Source organism: Nothobranchius furzeri, chromosome 4 (genome assembly GCF_043380555.1).
Source record: "Nothobranchius furzeri strain GRZ-AD chromosome 4, NfurGRZ-RIMD1, whole genome shotgun sequence".
Classification (NCBI taxonomy): Eukaryota; Metazoa; Chordata; class Actinopteri; order Cyprinodontiformes; family Nothobranchiidae; genus Nothobranchius; species Nothobranchius furzeri.
The window spans coordinates 75,845,402-75,866,817 of NC_091744.1; the positions used below are offsets into that span (position 1 = coordinate 75,845,402).

The following is a 21,416-nucleotide window of genomic DNA, read 5'->3' on the forward strand; positions in this document are numbered from 1 at the left end:
ATTAATGACTCGTGTTGTTGTAAAGCAGCTTGGAAGGATGTAAGGCAGGTCATTTAACACATTGATCTGGATACTTTAGATACTGTGATGCGTTTTGGGTAACATTTGGCTTTGGTGTATGCTGAGCAGTATAGTCTTTTGCTGAATGAAATTGGAAGGGTCAAAATTTGTTTGGAGGTGAGTTTAGATCGGCTACATTTAAACATGTAATTTAAAAAACATAATGATATTTGTGTTTTTGGTTAAACCAAACCTGTGACCAAAATACTCACAAGCAACCTTAGCTTTGAAACAACTGGTAGGAAAAGTTGCAACAAATCACATTTTTAAATGCAGTCAGCCGTTAATACATTCTTTGACCTTTCAAGCTTCAATCTGGTTGCTGCGTGCAAAAATGAATTGTCCATTTTGTTTGTTAGAATGAAACTCAACAATTACTGAATCGGTTTATTAAATTCGACTTCTAAAGAAAATAAAACCAGATCCCTTGGTGATGAATAACTATAGACCAATCTCTAGTCTCCCTTCACTGGGAAAATAATTGAAAAAGTTATTATCCAGCTGAACAACATTTTGAACACAAAAAAACCTGCTAGACAGTTTCCAGTGAGGTTTTAGACAATATCACAGCACTGAGACTGCACTGATTAAGATATTAAATTATATTCATCTAAATGCAAATTTAGACAAAACAGTTGTCCTGATGATGCGCGATCTCAGCGCAGCTTTTGATACTGTGGACCACAACATCCTTTTTATGGGCCATTCCCATCTGTACCGGGTCGGCCCGGGCCGGGTAGCGTAGGTTGTTTACATATCTGGGCGGCCTGGTATTTTTCTGGGCCAACCAAGGCTCATTCTCAGCCCTCTTCTCGAGGGGGTCTGCTTCAGGTCGACCCGGGCCAACACACCCACTGCTGACAGAAAATTCACACCTTCCATTAGAGCAAGCCTCTGATTGGTGGGTAGAATCAGCCCACATGGGCTTAAGACAAGGATGTGTGGAATCAACTGGGCTAGGCTGGGGCCGACTGGGGCTACCCGGCCCAGGTCGACCCGGTACAGATGGGAATGGCCCATTAGGCTCATAAACTGGGTGGGACTTTCAGGCACAGTCCATAGTTGGTTCCAATCATATCTCGAAGACAGGGGTTATGTTGTTTCTATTAGTTAACACAAATCGAAGCTAATCACCATAACATGTGGGGTCCCCCAAGGCTCAATTCTTGGACTACTGCTCTTCAAACTCTACATGCTCCCTTTGGGTCCAACACATTACCCACAACCAGCGCTGGACTGACCATAGGGCATAGCGGGCAACTGCCCGCTGGGCCGACCCTTTCATCTTTTATGGGCCGGTGTCTGTTTTTTTTTTTCCTGGCCTCTAGTTGTTGCGGACAACTTGCCCGCGCCGCCCCACGCGACGCCTCATAAAAGTTGGTGGAGATTGGCCAATTGGTAATAATACACTCTGGGCTGGACCAATAGCCAGAGGTCTGATGCACCCGCCAGTTGTTTGTGAATCTCAGTAAACAGACAGACGAGCTTTACAAAATGGAGAACAAAAAACGGAAAGGAGGAGCGGAGAAAATTCGACTACAAAAGAAACTGGCACATGTGTTAAAATCTCACAGTTGTTTGGTAGTGAAGGTTCAAGTAAAATCAATTTAGGAAGTGATGGAGCCTCAGCCCAGCGACAGGTTGGAGAAGAAAAGAGGGAGGAGGAGGAGAAACCCGAGCCGGTGTTGTGCCATAAATTGACTCGCTGCCAAAAAATGATTAGCCACTGCGGGATCGCGCACGGTTAGGTAATTGCATTTCTAGACAAAATTCCCCAGGATTTCGCCCTAAAACTCGGCATATCTAGCAATATGGACATTCAGAAAGCAAAGATAACCTCTTCCGGTACTTAAACAGATGTTTATCGCGGATATTAGTGTGGCAGTGTTTGTTGCACCCTGCGCGGGAGCACGAGGACGTGCTTGTGGAAAGAGGGAGGAAGATGTGGCTGTGTGAGCATCCACAATGTCCCGATTGATCATGCGCCCTGGCTACTTGGCCAAGGAGATGTCTCTTTGGCTGACTGGTTAGAGCGTATGACTCTCACCCGGGGGTCTGGGGATCGAATCCCGCCCGGGTCATTCCTTTCTGCACCTGCCAAATTAGTTTTTCCAGTTCTGAAGTTGTTTTAAGTGTTGCTATTTGTCTTAAACGTTCACAATGAGGGTATATTAAGCCTTTTTGCAATATTTGCGATTGAAAGATGGTTTGTGCCACAAACTTTGTGGTAAGAACTGGCTTTCTTTATGTTACAGCCTTGATACTAAAAAAATAAATAAACAATGTAAAATGGCACCCTGTATTGAATGTAAACGTTGTATAAATGGAAATAAACAATTCTCCAGCGATTTAATTTTTTCCCCTTCCTTTCTTTAGTCTACTTGACATGGAGCCACAGTTAACTAGTTTGGGGCACATTTTTACTTGAAAAAAAGTATTTAAAATGATCAAGCATTGACTTTAATGACACTGTGTAGGTTGCTATCTATACATTACGTTGCTCTATTTAAAAGTAACAAGATAAAAGCACTTCAGCACATAAAATTAAGATTGTCACTTGCCAAATAGACTACACCCTCCCGTTTACCTATAAGAAACGCCTCAAAATATCTTTAAATTCTTTATTGATGATTTAATTGTAGACAACTAAAATGGCATTTTACTTGCCAAAAAGTGATTGAATCGCTAAGATTTTCATGGAGGCTAAAATTGACCAAATAAGGGTTTTATGTATTATCTGTTGATGTTACTGTACTCATACTGTCTACTGTATCATCAAAAACACCCCAAAAATGGCAAAAAAAAGAAAAGAAAAAAAAAAGAAGATAAATTCCCTTGCCAAAAATTGATTACAGTGTCCTGGTCACGTGTAAAGGGTTACATTTACCTAAATATTACTTTATTTATTATCTCTTGATGTTATTAGTGCCATCACAGGATGCTGGGTGTCTTTCACATTCATAAACTCTTCAAAAATGGCAACAAATGATCATTTCCCTTGCCAAAAATTGATCACAGAGTCCTGGTCACCCATAAAGGCTTAAATTGGCATAAATATTACTTCATTTATTATGATGCTGGTTGTGTTCCACAATCATATTCGAATAAACATGAAAATATTCCGTCCGAATATCTGTTTCTTGTTATAAATATAACAGCTAGAATGATTTACAGTTAAAATAGGAGAAACACGTGACTCCCCAGGAAGGGTCGTAACACCACTTGCCTCATGCACATAAGTGAACAAATCAAAGCAGCATGGAGACACTCCGTCTCCAACCACCTCTCAGGCAGCAGCCTGCACTCCCAAGTTCTACACGTCACCAGAACATAAACAACCGCAACACAATAAAAGCAGTGTTATACAAAATGGAAGGCCTGTAGTGTTTATTCTCTTACAGTAACAACTTATCAATTTTTTGGAGGAATTTATTTGAGAATTTTTTGGTTTTTATTAATTGTGCAATAGAAAAGTAATCGCTAGATTAATCATCTAAATAGTCATTAGAATAGTCGACTATTCGATAAAATAATCATCAGAATAATCATTTTAAAAATAATCAGTTACCCCCAACCCTACTTTTTAGAATACCAGGATAGGAAGGATGGTGTAGGTTTACGTTTATTAGATTGATACATAAATACTACCAATAACGTTGGTGTGTGTCAGAAACAGCGTAAGGCTTAATGTCTTTTCCAAAAAAAAACAGGTGATGGGCCGGTCTCCAGTCAAAATGCCCGGGCTGAATTTTTGTCCCAGTCCAGCCCTGCCCACAACCAAGGCGTCAAAATATGATGCGTGTGACCAAGCCTCAATTTATGACGATTCGGGACGCCCCAGCGCGCCAGGACACGATGATCAGGGACACGCTGGGTCACATGGCTCCACTGGCGTCACTGTTTGACGCGCGCGGTCACACGGACATTATTCGACTATTTAACCTTCCTCTCACCCCATTCCTAACCTTAAAATCCATAAACTGTGACCTTAAGGTTAGGATTGGGGTGAGGGGAAGGTTAAGTAGTTGACAAGTAGTTCTAATGTCCCTCTTACCACCGGCGTCCGATACCAACTCTCTGAGACGCTGAGTCAGCTGTTTGTCCCTGATCGTCGTCTCCTGACGAGCTGGGACGTCCCGAATCGTCATATATTGAGGCTTGGTCACACACGTCATATTTTGGCGCCTTGGGTGTGAGCATGTGTTGCTGGGTCAGGTCATACATAATAACAACATTATCTATCATAGTCATGCAGATGAGACCCAAATCTACCTAGCTCTATCACCTAGTGATTGTGGTCCCTAAAGCTTAGTTTATGCTTGACGCATTCACTTTCCGCTTGGTGATGCGGCTCGCGGATGGAACGCGCTTCACAACTCGCAGCGTTTATGGTTCATGCGGCTCGTCTCTGCGGTGAGCCAATATTCTCCCAAACTGAACGGGGCAGCATGGAGCTCTAGGCATGCTTCCAACACTACACCATAGTAGAAGTAGAAATTACTGTTACAACATGGCATTTCAGCATTTTTAACAGCGTCCTAGTCTTTTCCGACAGTGCGAGCTATTTCTCTCCAAGAATTATTAACAACATGTTGATCACGGTGATCTTTGAGAGCTGAATCATACAAATGTCTGTATTTACGAACCTCTGCCATACTAGTTCTTGCCGGTCCGCCATGTTTTTCCACGTCCAACCGTCCGCGTGGTTAGAAAATTTCCTAGGTGCGCGTTGCGGAAATGTTGGGCCGTGTGGAGGCGCGGTGGAGGGGCGTGGTTGTTAAAATGACGCAAAATGATGCAACTTTTCCGCGCGGAGCCGTGCGGACCTCGCGAACGCGTCAAGCATAAACCAACCTTTAGACTCACTCTGTCAGTGTTGGAGCAAGTTAAGGATTGGATGCAATCAAACTTCATCCAATTAAAAAAAAGACAAGATTGAAGTTGTTGTCTTTGGAAATAAGAAGGGTAGGCTGGAGGTTATTGCTCAGCCTGGCTCTAGAGATATAAAGACAAAGACCCAGGTTAGAAAGCTTGGTGTCATAATTGACTCAGATCTGAGCTTCATCGGTTACACTAAGGCTTTAACTAGATCAGCGTTTTATCATCTTCATCAAATAGCAAGACTGAGAGGTCTCATGCCCAGACAAGACCTAGAGAAACTCACTCATGCGTTCATCTCCAGCAGGCTGGACTATTGCAATGATCTTTTGATTGGTCTTCCCAAAAAAGTTCTGAAGAAACTGCAGCTTATTCAGGATGCTGCTGCTAGAGTCTTAACAAGAACCAAGAGAACCGAAAACATCACTCCTGTTCTTAAATCTCTACACTGGTTACCAGTAAACTACAGAATCGATTTCTAAGGGCTTCTACTAGTTTATAAATCACTCAGTGGCTTGAAGCCAGAATACATGTTGGATCTCCTTCCTGTATATACACCCATCAGGGTTCTGAGACCCTTTGGAAGCAGTCAGCTGGTAGAACTCCAAGTCAGAACCAGAGTGCAGCTGAAGCTGCTTTTAGCTAATATGCAGCACACGGATGGAACCTGCTTCCTCATGAGCTCAAATGTGCCCCAACGCTAGTAACGTTTAAACCAAAATTGAAAACCTTCATGTTTTCATCTGCCTTTGAATGACTGTTCTTAAAAAGCACCTTCTGCACTGTAACTGCTCACCCTTTAACTTTGTCTTTTTTTTTGTATTTTCTGTCACATAGATTTTAATGGTATTGCTATTCTTGCTATTGTAAAGCACATTGAATTGCCTTTTTGTCTGAAACGTGGTAAATAAATAAAGCTGCCTTGCCTTGAAATGATCGTGTGTGGCTGTGGGAATGATCCTCAAATGTGGTGCATCCTTCATGTAGTCTTTGCTTTCCTTCTTCAACACACCTGATTGAAATGAGCTGACCTGAATCTGATGTGCTGGAGCAGGGAAGTATCTAAAACATGCACAGCAGTGGTCCTCGTGGACTAGATTTGGTGAAGACCGCTGTGCAGAATGAATCGTAAAGCTTTAACTCTCACTGAACTTATTTTGCAAATTGGAACTGAATGAGGATTGAATAGAGGTTAATTTTATTTATTTATTTTTATTTTTACATGCACTCAACCAAAGATCATTTCTTGGACATGGTCTAAACAGTAGATCACTTGACTCATCAGACAAACCGTTTGTTTCCCATTTTTCTATCATGCACTATAAATTTTCTCGACTGAATTAGATTGACTTTAAATCAACTGCATTTGTTGTTTTTGTTTGTCCTCCGCTGCTGAAATGCCGGGATCAGGTCAGAATGTCCAAACACTGTCTAAGCTAATGCTTGCCATACTAATGACGTTTTCAGCAGCCTCAGCTGTACTCCACCACTTTCAATTTAGGGCACCACTGTGCCTTAATAGATACTCACAGAGGACACTCTGAGTCTGACAAGCTGCCTCTGGTGTATTTTTCTCCCTAATCAACCATCAATTAAACTCAAATGACAATAATTTCATCATTTGGAGTGACATAGAAAGTTGCCCAAGAATCACAGTAGCTTTTTTTTTTTATGAAGGGCAAAATCTGAGGGATGAAACCTTGATTTGTGTGAGGACTCTTGCTAATTATAGCACACAGACATGAGAGATGCTTGGCTGCTGCTCTTGGACGGGACCTTGTTTAGGGACATTATTCAGAATGTTTGGAATGCCAAATGGGACGACCGTGGCCTTCAGACCTTCTACAGCTTAGATTAGCTCCATCCTTTGTGAATTTCATACTGCATCATACTGGATTAACTATTTCCAGAATAACAGTGCAATTACCTTAATGATCTTTTATTTCTGTGTCGGTTTCACTGAGCCTTTGAGAAACGGCAGCGACTTCCATTCACACAAATAGCTCTGGGATGCATCTTATTTAATTTAGATCATCTTCTATTCTTGACATTACACTAATGCTTTGCTAATGGTGTGTTTATCATGTAATGCATGATATATTTTTGTTTTATTATTTCCATTTTCTCTCTAGTGTGTGCATCAATTCGTCAAGATTAATTAAGCAGGTAACTGTTGATGCTTCGAGCGTTGCTTCCTCGCCCTGCCTCTGAATTCCCAAATCAATAACTGTTCCTTATCAAACTCTCTGCTTCGGCCCAACACGGTGACTGATGCATGCAAACACACACACACACACACACACACACACACACACACACACACACACACACACACACACACACACACACACACGACACAAGACTCAAATGCTCGCTGCTTATCTGACATTTCTGCTGCAGTAAAGCCATCAGAGCCGCTAACGAAGGAGGCATTGATCACATAAATTGGTGATTACTCAGTATTGAGCAGAGGGGATGTTCTCTGCAAATATTTTAGAACGTATATGTGCATGTTTGAAATGACTAAGCATATGTGTGTGCATCTGCAGCTTAGCTCCAGGTGAATGTTCTAGATCTCATATAAACTCCCTAAAAAGGAGGGAGGAATTGAAGTAGCTGAATGCATAAAGTGCATTGCAAAGTCATGCTTGTTGTTTCTTTCAGTAAACTCACTCACAAACAAAAACATGCCTTGCTATGCTGGTGATTGAAGATGCTCAATGAGTGCAGCTCTCGCTGGGAGAATGAACCTGTCTTTGCCAGTCCTTCAGGGGCCTTGGCATTTCACAGCAACCTCGGTAGCTGTCTGGAACGACAAGGACATGTCATCTTAAAGCTCACAGGAGCCAAATTTCGACTCGTCTGCTCGGCTCATTCCCACTAGATGAATTGATTTATTGTTAGCAAGTCTCTCGGTGACAGGGCACTCAGCTGCTTTTGTTGGCAAAGTTAAAATATATTTACTTTTCTTATTAGCTCACAGCGTGAATTTGAGTCTCAATAATTAAAAGTGGTTTCTAAAATAATGAGGAAATTTGTGTTTAAGCACATTTTAGCTCATTGTTTAATCACTTAAGGGGATTTTTTTCCCTCTTCTATCCTCAACCTTCTTTTTTCACCATCTCCTTTACTCTTTTTTTTATCAACTTCCTGTTGCCCTTCTTGCCTCTAACTATCTAACCCAATCTTTTTTTCTTGCTGCATGTTGTCTCTCTCCAGCAGATGCACACTCAGAAAGGCTCCCTTTGTGTTGCTGCTGCTGCTGCACAATCTCTTACCTCTTGTTTAATCTGAGGCTGAATCTTTCTCTCTGTGGTGCCTGCCACTCGCCCGCAAGCAAACTCATCCCAGGTTGCCGTGCTCCTCCCCTTTTATTTCACCAATCAGACTGTTGCAGTACCTCTGAGTCATTCTCCAAATTTGGACGCTAATTGGGTTTCTTCTGCGATTAACTCAAGAACAGCCTTCATATTAGAGTTTAATGTCCCCTAATGAGTCCATTTGTTGGCCGGTAGCTAATTAGGTCTGGGCTGTTTATAGATAGCCCCTAAACCATTTGATGGGCATTACTTTGAGTCAATCAGTGATTCATTTGAGCACATTTTTGCTTTTAGCTTGCAGTCTTCTTATGCAGACCCCCCCCCCCTCCCCCCCAATACAGGTTATTCTGCTCTGGGTCGTGGATCGGGCTGCAGAAGTTGTGAGACAGCTCAGTATTAACATTAATGATAACTCCAGGGAAGCAGACGGAAATCCATTTAACGCTGACTGACAAATCTTCCTCCTCCTCAACAAGCATTTAGTTACATTGGAGCTGATTGTATCCAGGACTTGTGTTGAGCAGACTTGTGTCTGCCTTTGTTAACTGTGGTAATCGCTGAAATATTAATGTCTGCCAACTGTACACGTTTTGAGAGCTGTTACTCCGTGTGCTTGCCCTTCCATCCAGCAAAAAGCCTCATTTTAAGAGAATGAAGCCCTGGAGGGGGCAATGGGGGGTAGTGAGGACAAAAGGCCCATGTAGAAGCTATCAAACTGGGATCTTTGACAAAGTTTCGGCAGATTTAACTAAGAAGAAATGGCCCCTTTCCTTGGACTTTGAGCCTGTGTGAAGCTTTGGCTTGATAACACAGTGAGAATGAATTTAAAGTATGCTGGAGGAGCCTGATTTTGGGAGTCATCCCAATCATATGCCCTCAGGTTAGCATTCTGTCAAAGGGCTGGGTTTGTTTGAAGCTAGGCTGTGTACCTGCACACAGCTGCATTTCTATGATAAAGAGAAAGATTTCATCAGGGAAGCCTCCTCTGTCCTTCCTTCCCTCCTCTCTCTGACCAAATCCAACTTCATTTACATGCAAATGAAGTCATTAAAGGTTTGTGTACTTTCTCTCTTTTACTTCCTGCCTTCTATCTGTGTTTTTGTTGTGGAACTGGTTTACATATCACACCCAGCCTTTCATCTGTGCTCACATACCAAACAGCACAGGTCTTTAAAACATTCAAATCATTGCTGTACAAAAGGAAGAGCCACGTTTGTAAAGAGACACCAGTTTTTTTGGTTTGTTCCCAGCTTCCGTGTCACCATAACATCTTATTTTCGTGGTGCTTTAATGTTCACTGAGCGTAATCATCTGCTGGTAAAGCATTGGTGAAAATATTCTGAGCATTATGTTAAAGGTGTGGATCACTGAAAAACATTTTTAATGATCATTTCTGATTTTTTTCATGCAGGCTGAACATGAAAATAGTCTCCTACACCTATCTGCTGCATTAGTTTCTGATAGAAAATAGACGGTGAAACTCTAGGATTTGAAAATCCTGACAGATCTACATCACACTTTCACCTAACATTCATGGACTCACTCATCTTGACTCGCGACGGGGAAGGCTGTTGTTGTTTTAGCGTCCAGGAAACAGCAGAGAACGTCTCAGCTAGTAGGTGCTAACTCTAGGCATTAGCAAATCCACCACACAGCAGAAGTCTCCAGACTTGTGTTATTCGTGGAGATAAAAAAATCAATGGTGCAAAGCAAACAGAGTCAGTGGTAGAGTTGTGTCGCTGTTGTCCAATTTGAGGTGATATGTCCAAATAGCATGAAATAAAGGTTGGTTTATGCTTGACGCGTCCGCGAGGTCCGCACGGCTCCGCGCGGAAAAGTTGCGTCATTTTGCGTCATTTTAACAACCACACCCCTCCACCACGTCTCCGCACGGCCCAGAATTTCCGCAACGCGCACCTCGGAAAATTTCTAACCACGCGGACGGACGGACGCGGAAAAACATGGCGGACCGGCAAGAACTAGTACGGCAGAGGTTCGTATATACAGACATTTGTATGATTCAGCTCTCAGAGATCACCGTGATCAACATGTTGTTAATAATTCTTGGAGGGAAATAGCTCGCACTGTCGGAAAAGACGAGAATGCTGTTAAAAATGCTGAAATGCCATGTTGTAAACAGTAATTTCTACTTCTACTAAGGTGTAGTGTTGGATGCATGCCGTAGAGCTCCATGCTGCCCCCTACAGTTTGGGAGAATATTAGCTCACCGCAGAGACAAGCCGCACGAACCATAAACGCTGCGAGTTGTGAAGCGCGTTCCATCCGCGAGCCGCATCACCGCGCGGAAAGTGAACGCGTCAAGCATAAACCAAGCTTAAGACTTCCAATGCTGCCATCTGAAGCTACTTTCTCCGCCAGTTGACTTGTACTTATTGAAACAGGCGCATCTGAGCGTTTACCCCGAGTACGACTTACAACATATTCCTACTAAAGACCACTGCATATATTGATTCAACCAGCGAACCACATCTGGAAAAGCTGGTACCTAACGTGGATCATAGCTACCTGTGCCACTAGAAAAGCTTCCTAATAAATCTTTGTGGATTGCCAGTGAAGCTGATGCCTATAATTCCATCAATTTAGGAATTATTATATTAAATTATGACAGCTAATTGCTAGTGGATACATAAGGCTCAAACAGTTATCCTGTGAAAACTATGTTGCATTGAAAAAATAAATCTTGATTAGATAATCACATGTGAACTTTAACAGGTCTGTCATGTTTTATGTAGACGTTGAAGCAACTTTCACTTTCAGTTTTGAAGAGAAAAACTGAAAAAAACTAAAACATAGTTATTGGCACTCACCCGGAGGGGACTTTGGAAGAAAACCCAAAGTCCCGTAGAAATGAGAGACATTGTGGGTAAAGTAAGACACGCATGACCATGTTTTGATGTATAAATTTACGTCTTTTTTGGGAGTAATAAGTTTGTCTACTGGGGGCGACGGTGGCACAGGAGTTAAGTGCTGGCCCAGTAATCGGGGGGTTGCAGGTTTGAGCCCCGCCAAGTCTGTCACTGTCTTTGTGTCCTTGCGCAATACACTTAACCCATCTTGCCTGCTGGTGGTGTTCAGAGGGACCGGTGGCGTCTGTGTATAGCAGACTCGCCTCTGTCAGTGTGCCCCAGGGCAGCTGTGGCCACAATGTAGCTCGTCACTACCAGGTTGTGAATGGGTGAATGACTGTGTTGTAAAGCCCCTTGGGGGGCTTCAGGGCTCTAAAAGGTGCTATCCATCCATTCATTCATTTTCTTCCGCTTATCCGGAGATAGAAGGCACTATATCACACACAAATACAGGCAGAAAAAAAGTTTAAAAAAATAAATAAAAGTTTGGACAGTCAATGACCATCAGTTCAATTAAAACATATTTAGAAATTTTAGAAAAGTGTAAAAATGCATTTTTATCCCTAAAGTCCCCTTTTGTGTTATCTGTTTAAACCTAATAGCTATAGGTCTTTCTACTGTGAGGTATTACCTGGAGATTTATAAAAAAGGGGGCGGGGCTTTCCCCACCTGCTTCACAAAAATGATGTTTTTGAAGAAATGTCTCCTTTTTTTGCTCATTTTAAATATGTTATAATATTTACTGCAATAATATTTTTGCTCACTAGTTCTGATTACTTACAAATGTCTTTAAAACAAACAAACAAAAACACCTACTCTGCATAAAGGGCTGCTCTCATAAACGGATGTTTCATGTGATTATTATAATCTCATCTGTTTTATCCCAAACAAACAACCTGAACATTTGGAGTTACTGTGTCATGCATGTATCTGGGGACCGTTTGAGGCTTTGGGAGCGCTGACCTGGAGTGGCCGACCTCTGCTCCCCGGTGCTCTCCCTCCGGCTCCGCCTTCCTCTCAGCACCAGCGCTCTCTCCGCCTGCCTGCCCGCCACCCCGAAGCCCCCTCGGCTCCAGCTTCTGCGCCTTCTCCCCCTCCACAATCCGGACTACAGCGATACCAACGCGGTCCCACGCCTATCCTACCAGGCACACTTGTAATTTAGCCGAAGATTAAAAAAGTGTAACTTTAGAGTTGCTGCCTTGATCGGGGAAGTTTGTTTTTTGCTTTTCGCCCCTAGTTTTGGCCCCGTAGCGGGGCAGGACAACGAGAGTAGGCCGAGAGGAGGACAGGAGGAACGTAGGATGTGGATCTGGTACCTTCTGCTTGGTTCGGGGTCAGGCTCAAGAACTGCTGGTGAGTTTTGGGGGGAAAGAAAGAAACGCGCTGAAATGAATGTTATTAATGACGCGGACGCGCATCAGCGCTGTGGGAAGAGGGGAAATCTGAACGCCGAGAAGATGTTTTTCTTCTACGAGTTTCTCTGAACTTTTTCGGTTTGATTTCATGAAAAAAAAATCCCACTTTTCTTTGCTCTAACTGGATAATCGGTGTGTGTATTGTGTGTTTGCAGCGAACAGCTGTTCTGAGCGTCAATATTTTTGCTACAGATTCCTCCATGACGTTTCTGTCCTCTCGATCTGGGCTGATAGATGAAGTTGACATTTCTAGAAGCTGCTGGTTCAGTGGTCTGGAAGTGATACCCTCCCAATTATTTGTAGCTTTACTCATCTTAAACATGCAGATGTAATTTGAGCTGCTATTAGTAGAGGATTTTATCCAGTGGTGGATTTCATACATCATCATTATCATCAAGAACAGGATGTAGATAGTGTGATTGTGATTTAAAGTAGTTTAAAGTCTCAGTGAAAACACTTTTTACAAACATGTAAAATGTGATCTGAGTTGTGAGAAAGTCTTGATGGTGTTAGACATTAATGTGATTTATCACACCCATGTCCTTTTACCAGCATTTATGATAATTGACTCAATACACTCCAAAGCACCTGATTTCACTTCTGGAGATTAGCTGTCAAGTTGAGGCTTTCATTTGCATAAAAACTGGAGTCTTTGCAATTTTGTTGAAAATTGCTGCTTTTGAGGAAGCACCTCTAGAAACTGTTGAAAGTAATTAAAGGCCTAGTAGCGGGCTTTAGTAGTGGCTTGGCTAGTATTCCTCCAAGGAATTCATCACTACCTTTCCTGCAAGAGTTTTGTTGAGAAACGATATTATTTTATAGCCTAAATCTACTAGCCTGGCCTGCCAGACTCCTCCTCTGTTTAATTCTGCACAGAGAAAGGGTCTGGGAACTCTCCTATTCAAATAACCCCACCCCGTGAGAATTCTAACCGAGCCAATCAGCGCTGAGTAGTGTACGTCACACACCACAACACTGAGTTTGTCGAACATGATGACTGAAGCGGTGTTCGCTGCGGCTCTTTTCTCTGTTCTAAATGACTTGGACACAACAAGTAGAAGCGTTAATAGCCTTTCTTCGAAAGAAAGATGTTTGCGCTGTCGCCAGACTCCAGTTTTACTACAGCTAAAAAAAAACTACAGCATCGCGGACGTCACACACATCGACGCTCCGTTTCTCATAAACAACTCCTCTGTTCTAAATGACTCAAATGTCTTTAAAACCACAAGTAGAAGCACTAAAAGCATTTCTTCTATAAAAAAAGATATTTTCGCCGTTGCCAGACGCCTTTTTTTTTACTACAACTAGAAAACTACAGCGTTGTGCGGTACAGTCGGGATTTCCGTCTTTTTTTCTGATTGGTTATTCTTGAGCTGGCTAGTCCCACCTCTCATGGCGTTCTTTGCCTAGAGTTACCAGACTCAGTCTCTGTGCAGGATTAAACAGAAGACGAGTCTGGCAGGCCAGGCTATAAATCTAGATGGACAGTAGCAGAAGCAAAATGATTTTGATCCGCATGTCGGCCCGCTCCACTAGAACCTTAGCAGCCTAGACCAGTATTGTGGCTTGCTAATCACAGTGTTCTTTTTGGTTTGATGGGCCAATCACACTGCTCATATTGACTTGGTGGGCCAATCACAGTGCTCTATGGGTTTGGTGGGCCAATCACAGTGCTCTATGGGTTTGGTGGGCCAATCACAGTGCTTTATTGGTTTGGTGGGCCAATCACAGTGCTTTATTGGTTTGGTGGGCCAATCACAGTGCTCTATGGGTTTGGTGGGCAGGATGTTACTGCTGAGCGAAACTCAAATGGTGACAGCTCATTTGAAATGGCTTTGGCATCAACTTTGGACTATTTAGACTTGGGCTTTTCTTTAAGTCAATAGCAGATAGAGGTACTTAAGTTTATTTAGATAAAGATCAAAGATCAGAGTCAGTTTTATTGTCAATTCTGCCACATGTACAGGACATACAGAGAAATGAAATTACGTTACTCTCAACCTCTCGCTAAAAAAATATTTATTTATGTAAAATATCTGTGATTTTTTTGGGACAGTGCATGGTGCACTGCCCCATTGAATGACATCTGTAGCAGTGAGTATGCCACTTTATTTGTACTCCAATAGCATGCAGAGGCCCTTTGAAAGACAACCAAAGATCCCGCCCCATGACAGCTCGTTCTATGGGGCGTGGCTAGTACAGTATATTCACAGATTAAGGACAGCTTGTCAGGCTAAGAATTTTACCAATTCTGGTCAAATTTTGAAAACAGCATCATGCATGATCTTATGCAGTGTTGCAATATGTTGCTCAATTTTGTCTGATTTATGCGTTTTGAGTGAATTTCATCTACTACCACACCAAAATGTCATTCAGTGAATTAATAAGAAATTCTGAAACATAGCCATTGTATGTGTTGGACTAAGGTGTCCTTAAATCAGACTGACTCCAAATGTTCATCCATTGCAGATGCACAGTTATTGGAGATGTTCTCAAACTTTTTGTTTTAAAATCAAAATCCATGAAGAGGTTCTTGAGATCTTCTGCTAACAGACATATTGACTTTAGCAAGGAGAGACTTAATGGCAATCTGCTAGCACTTCTATGACGCATGGCTACTATCACAGAAAACGTTAGCTTGCCATCTGTAAATTCGATGATGTAATGTCTATTTTTGTGTTCACCAAGGTTGATTAGCAATGTTCATTTTAAATGAGGTTGTTGTCAAACAGTCTTTAAAATGAGAATATACAGCTAAATCTAAATTATATATCTTATGAAGAGAAAAACAACCACATGCACACCAACAGATGTTCAGATTTAGGTCATTTAAATGATAAAAGTCTCAGAATGAGAGTTTTTGTTGGTCCAAACTGATGCGTGTGGACAGTCCGTCCATGAGTGGGGACATTTGTCCATTGAGGGTACTTCTGTTCTTTGGGTAACAAGCACCTGCCACTCATGTTTTGTAACTCTGCCCACTGGTTTCCACTTTAAGTACCCAGTTCTGGGAAGTGGCGGGTCCAAAGATATCTTGCTGAGTTGTAACGCAGTCCATTTAAAGTGAAAGAAAACATAACTGGTATTCTTCAACTGAGCATGCCAAAAACAGCGTCACAATGCTCTAGGCATCGTCTTTTTAACAAACACATTTGCATATAATTAAATGGGTGGGGGAAAACAAAACAAATCAAAGGTATACCTAGTTCAGTTAACGGGGATTGGTGTGGATTAATGGGGTTGGGGACTTATTGTTTCTGTTTGATTACTAATGTGACGTTTTGCTTTAGAAAGTTGCTGATTAAATAAAAAAAAGTAAACTCAACTCAACTCAGCCTTTATTTATAAATCACCTTACAGTCCTGAGCATGCCACCAAGGTGCTGTACAACAAAAGAGTAAAACAATAAAACATATAACGCTACAGACATAATTAAAACCACAAATGAGCATTACAAAATATAAAACATTAACAATTAAAAGCCAGATCATAAAAGTAGGTTTTCAGCCTCATTTTAAAAACTGCTACTGATGGAGAGTCCCTAATAGTTAGGGGCTGTGCGTTCCACAGTTTGGGACCCGCATCAGAGAATGCCCTGTCCCCTCTTAACTTTAACCTAGCCTTAGGAGCCACAAGCAGCAGCTGGTTCTCACAGCGGAGTGACAAAAAAAGTAAAATGCAGATTTGCCCCTAGACTTTGCCCACCAGGCGATACATCAAACATAACTGGATTCATCTGTCCCTGCAGCTGTTTGGTCAAACTTCTGTAATTCAGTTCAGCATAACTGGAGTTGGGATTGTTCTTTAAGACGTTCCATTTTTATTCATGCTGAATCAGTCTCAATTCACTCCAATGGCTTATTTTGAAATTTGAACGCAATGAAGGATCACCGGCTTTTTTATGAAACACCTTTGTTTTCGGCTAAATGTCCTCTTTAAAAAGAAATTTGTTTCTGTACGAGTCAGTAAGCGTGAAGTGCATTATGATTAGATTGTGTGAAAGTAAAATTAGGTGTGTGAGCTCACTGGACTGTTCTCGGTGAAAGCAAAGGAGCATAAATATGTTCTTGCTGCAAGTAATTCTCTCCTAAGACAGCTATTATTTGTTAACTCAATATTTCCAGTTTTTTTTAATTCTCAGTTTTTGCATTGAAATAATGTAAGTTCACATGCACGACCACAACCATTTCCCAACTTTTCATTTACCTCGGTGTGTAATTTTGGATGAAACTTTGAGGTTTTGCATGTTTGTGCCATGTCCTAGATACAAAACAGTCCACATCTTGAGGTGATGAGCATGATGCTGGCTTTACTTCCAGCTCTTTGTAACAAAGCCACGTGCACAGATCGGGTGACAGAATACTTTTAGACACAACCCAACAGACACTGTTGGGTTTCATTTCTCTCAGTGAACAGCCTGAAAGAATCATGGCATTCGGTTTATTTGTGCTTTTCAAGTACTCCGTTCTGTCTTTCCCCTGAAACAAGCCAGTTGGATCAATCTACATTTTCTGTGTTTGATCTCATCGGAAAGAGAAATGAAACAATAAGGAGGTTGTGATTCTGCTCTGACCAGCATGGTTGGATACATTTCAAGCCCTCTGAGAAGGTGTGGGATTAACATGGACCCAAGGGCCGTTAGTTCCCATCGTAGTTAAAGGAAACCTCATGACTGGAGTCACATTTCAGACCTCAGCTACCGAGCAGCTTTAACTGCGTTAAGTGTGGTTTATTCGTCCTCGTCAGTCAGTCTAACTCTACTCCTCATTGTGTCTTTGAACAGTAGAACAACGATACACAGCAGGGTCTTTGACCACTTGGTGTTGATGATTTTATTATATGTGCTCTGACTTTTTGCGTCTATGATCAATAAGCCATGATGCTAAATATGTCTTGGAGTCTGGTGTGTATGAATCAAAGGAGACAGAGAAACAGTCGGGTAAATGTGTTTGGAAAGCTCACCATATACAGGTTTTAGATTTATTGTCACTAATTCACCATGCAACAGGATAATCAGGAGGTTTTGCATGATATTGATGCCTTTTTACATTGGTTGCAAAGATCAGGCCTCGGATAAAGATTTAAGGACCTTAGATTTTGCCTTTTGTCTACCAAATAATACACACCAAGCCTTCTGTATGTATAATATCATAGATTAAACAAACTGTCAAATCAATGCAGTGGGGTGCGGTGGAAGAACATTATCAATTTAAACAAATAAACAACTAAATGCACATCTACATTTCTACTTTTTATCATTAATTCACAAAAGTGTTACCAAATTAATGCTTTTAACATTTCTGTACAACTTCATTTATAATACAGTCAAATGAATTATATTCTATTTGTCCATTAAAACTTTATAGCCAGTTTTAATGAGTTTTAAAAATGTTAAAATGATGCTTAATATTGAAGTCTTACTCAAGTAGAATCATTTTTGGATAACCTACAGCACATCGATGCCATTGGTGTAGTTAAAGATGGATGAAGATTCTCCTCCTTTCATAAGTGATGCCAGAAGCTGAGCTCTTATCCATTTGTTGTTTGTGTAACTGCTGTCTGATTGCATTAGTTTCTCAAATTTGAGATTATTGTTTTTAAAGTGATTTTTCATGCAAACTATTGATACTTGTTAGATTCAAAGCAGACATTAATAATTGCACTGACATGTTAGTGCAGGGCATGGCAATCTAAGAGTAAAAATAGCCCAAAAAGGAGACTTGAAGATGAGAGACGAAATATCCTCAAGCAATAACCGGTCAGATGCCTTAAATGTCTTCTGTTATATTATAAAATGTTGTTGTAAAATTTTCTGAGATATGATATAATTTAGAGAATCCACCTCTATCGTTATTATTATTATTATTATTATGCAGCTCAGGATTATGGAAAGTGTTTATAATTAACTAAAGATTGTGTCATTGTGATAGGGCGTTGCAGAGGGTCGTTGGAGCGGGTACCCGTTAGGACATATTGTTAATAAAGCTGAGTTATAAAAGTTGACTACACATTTAATCATTTTACAAGAAATGCTTTTATATTCTATCTTTCCATCTACCGTAGGTCATTCATTCCCACTGCTGCAAGACTGCAGAACTCCCTCAGCTTCACGGTTACTGACATGATCCTGTTGCATGCTAACGTCAGTGATAAATCAACGCCTGGGTACACATTTGTAAATCTGTGCTGTTTATGAAAACGCAATTCTCCATTTTCTATTTTTATTCATTTTTTGACTGCTGAAGGTTGCGATAACAGCCTAATGCTCTTGTTTATTTCCCTGTATTGTTTTATGTGCTGCCTTAATGACTGAATTTCCCCACTGTGGTATCAATAAAGTATATTCTATTCTATTCTATTCTATTGTGCTTGTGCTTGCATGTTTAGATTGAAGATTTCTGTCTAAACTATTGCTTATAGCGATTTCCACTATTAATAACTGAATACATCTAGAAGTGCAGCTTGTAAAGGATCCAAATCTTCAACAGAGACTCCTGTTTGAAACGTACCTTGCTCAGTTGATTTAGTCTGCCCAGTCAGCTTGGTTCCCCTGCCCGTATGGCGTGTCCTCAGAGGAGAGAGTGACCTGCTGGACGTGTCCCTTGTGCTCCTTTGTCTTCCGTCAGGCAGGGAATGGAAGCTGGAATGCTGACAGCTGACTCTCTCGCTGTTCCCCGTGATTAGCAGTCATTTGCTGCACCATGTTAGCTGCTGTGGACACTGGCAGGCTATTTTGGACTGAAATTTCAGTATTCCTCTGTCAAAGCAAACAAATAGTACCTTAAAGGCCAACAGAGAGGAACAGAGATAACATTAGAGCTGCTGATCCTCTGTTTGTTTGTGGACCGGAGTGACAGTGTAGTGTAAGCACCACCAGATCTTCATTGGACTTTTTTCTCCTCCTGAGGCTTAGATTGATGTCACAGTGAAGTCTGACTCAGCATTTGAACCCGTAAAAAAATCTGAATAGCATTCAATAACACAAGTTCCAATATAAAGGCCAAAATAGCAAAAGATCACATTTTAAAGTGTGTAGTTTCCTGGCACTAGGAGGCAGTACATAGGTGTGTGTGTGTGTGTGTGTGTGTGTGTGTGTGTGTGTGTGTGTGTGTGTGTGTGTGTGTGTGTGTGTGTGTGCTGGAGGATGAGTGTTATGAAGGGGTTTTTATTCTCAGACTGTTTTTAAATTCTGGGGATGGGAGGGAATATGGGTATGCGGGGCATTTTTAATTTGTTAAGCACTTTGAGTTTGAGCATTGTATGATTAAGTGCTATATAAATAAAGTTTGATTTGATTAGACTCTTTTAGATTCTGCTCTTTCACATAAGTTTTGTGAATGAGTTTAGCAGTTTTGTTATTGCATTTTGAGTTTCTTACCGACTAAATGTTTTTGAATATGGTAACGTTACTTCCGTTAAGTCGTACGTCCAGCCAATCATCTAGCACAGCGGTCCTCAACAGGCCTCTTTGTGGCCTCCCGAACCTTGCGCGCGCCCAACTGTTTTTCTTAAAATTCACTACACTTCCTGCAATTCCCCTCCTAAACATCAGAGGTTGCTACAACAGAGAGTGATGCAGTGGCAATAATGACAGCTGAAGAAAAGTTTACAGGAAGTAAACAACATACTCAGATGTCACTAAATTGATTTGAATCCATAGTGTTAGTATTTTTTTTTTTGTACACCTCAGTATTTATTGTAACCTTCTTACCAGCTAATGTTTTTAGGCGATGAGATTGATGAACTGAATCGGTCACGTCGGCTTTTCCCATTCTCCTCTGAATATCTTATATTCAAAGATTACACACATCTGCTGCCAAATCCTCCCCGACTCTAATTATGAAGAACTAATAATGCAACGTAAACCTGTTTTGTATACTTTATATACCTGACACAGTTTGTGCATAATATTGATTGACCCAAATTTATCACCCAGCTTTCGATGCTATAATTAAACACCTAATTCAAAACCGGATTATGAAGAAGACTCTGTGTTGATGCATTCATCAGATGAATTGTATTGATCTGCAGGATTACAGAGACTTTTAGTTAAACTCGTTCCTGGATGTTTTACAAAACCGTGTAATTTAGGACTGCTCCTGGTTTGGGGTAGGTTCTTACCCGTAAGACTAACACTCAAGCAATGCTGACTCATGAAACAGGCCCTTTGCTGAAGTAAGCTTCACAATCACAACTGAGGCGCTGCAGTGTGAAATTCCCCGACTGCACTGAAACGTCTTTTCTCCTCCTGGACTTGGTATGACATCATGTCTTACTGATATCAAGCGGAATGTTTTCTTTAAGCTTTCAAACCTAATTATTGCATGCTGTATATTTGCACAGTGCATTGTATACATTATGCATCAGTAGCATATAGCAGGTGCATTTGGTCATGGGCAAAAAATAAAACAAAGATGTGCAATCCGCAGCACTTTTTGCACCTTGCAAACATTACGTTGACGGTGACGATTGAATTCTTTTTCACCTATTGCTGCATTCCTCTTCACACAGATGCACGTTAAATGTAACAGCCCAGGTGAAATTCTCATCTACAGACATAAAAGCTATTACAGACCTCAGTTCTCTTCTCTAGTGGAGGGCATAAATGAACAAATAAGATCAATGTCAGGTCATCTGACTTAATAATTGTCTATTTGTCAGAATTAATTGTGGAACATTACCTCTAGACCAATTGATGTTGAACGTTCTGTTATTACACACCTGAAAAGCAGCTCAGTACATGGAGCAGGATGCAAGAATTCCCTGCCCTAAATGGTTGATGAAAGTGTCGAGACGGTGAGAGATCATTTCTCTGAAAGTTGATGCAATGAAAAGACATGAGTCCACCTCTGCCATGACGTAAAAGTGCCTTT

The 21,416-nt window shown here is 41.2% G+C and overlaps 1 protein-coding gene across 3 annotated transcripts in view; it reads left to right on the forward strand.

The window, feature by feature from the left end:
- The first annotated feature begins 12,129 nt into the window (after nt 1-12,129).
- Nucleotides 12,130-21,416, forward strand: part of ldlrad3 (low density lipoprotein receptor class A domain containing 3) — a 129,189-nt gene continuing 119,902 nt past the window's right edge. For 2 of the 3 annotated variants that reach the window (XM_015964831.3, XM_054733219.2), the window contains exon 1: nt 12,130-12,481. In XM_015964831.3, the coding sequence (XP_015820317.3) occupies nt 12,430-12,481 (52 nt within the window). In that variant the 5' untranslated portion in view covers nt 12,130-12,429. The remainder of the gene's footprint in view (nt 12,482-21,416) is intronic. The other variant, XM_015964830.3, reaches the window with a different exon arrangement.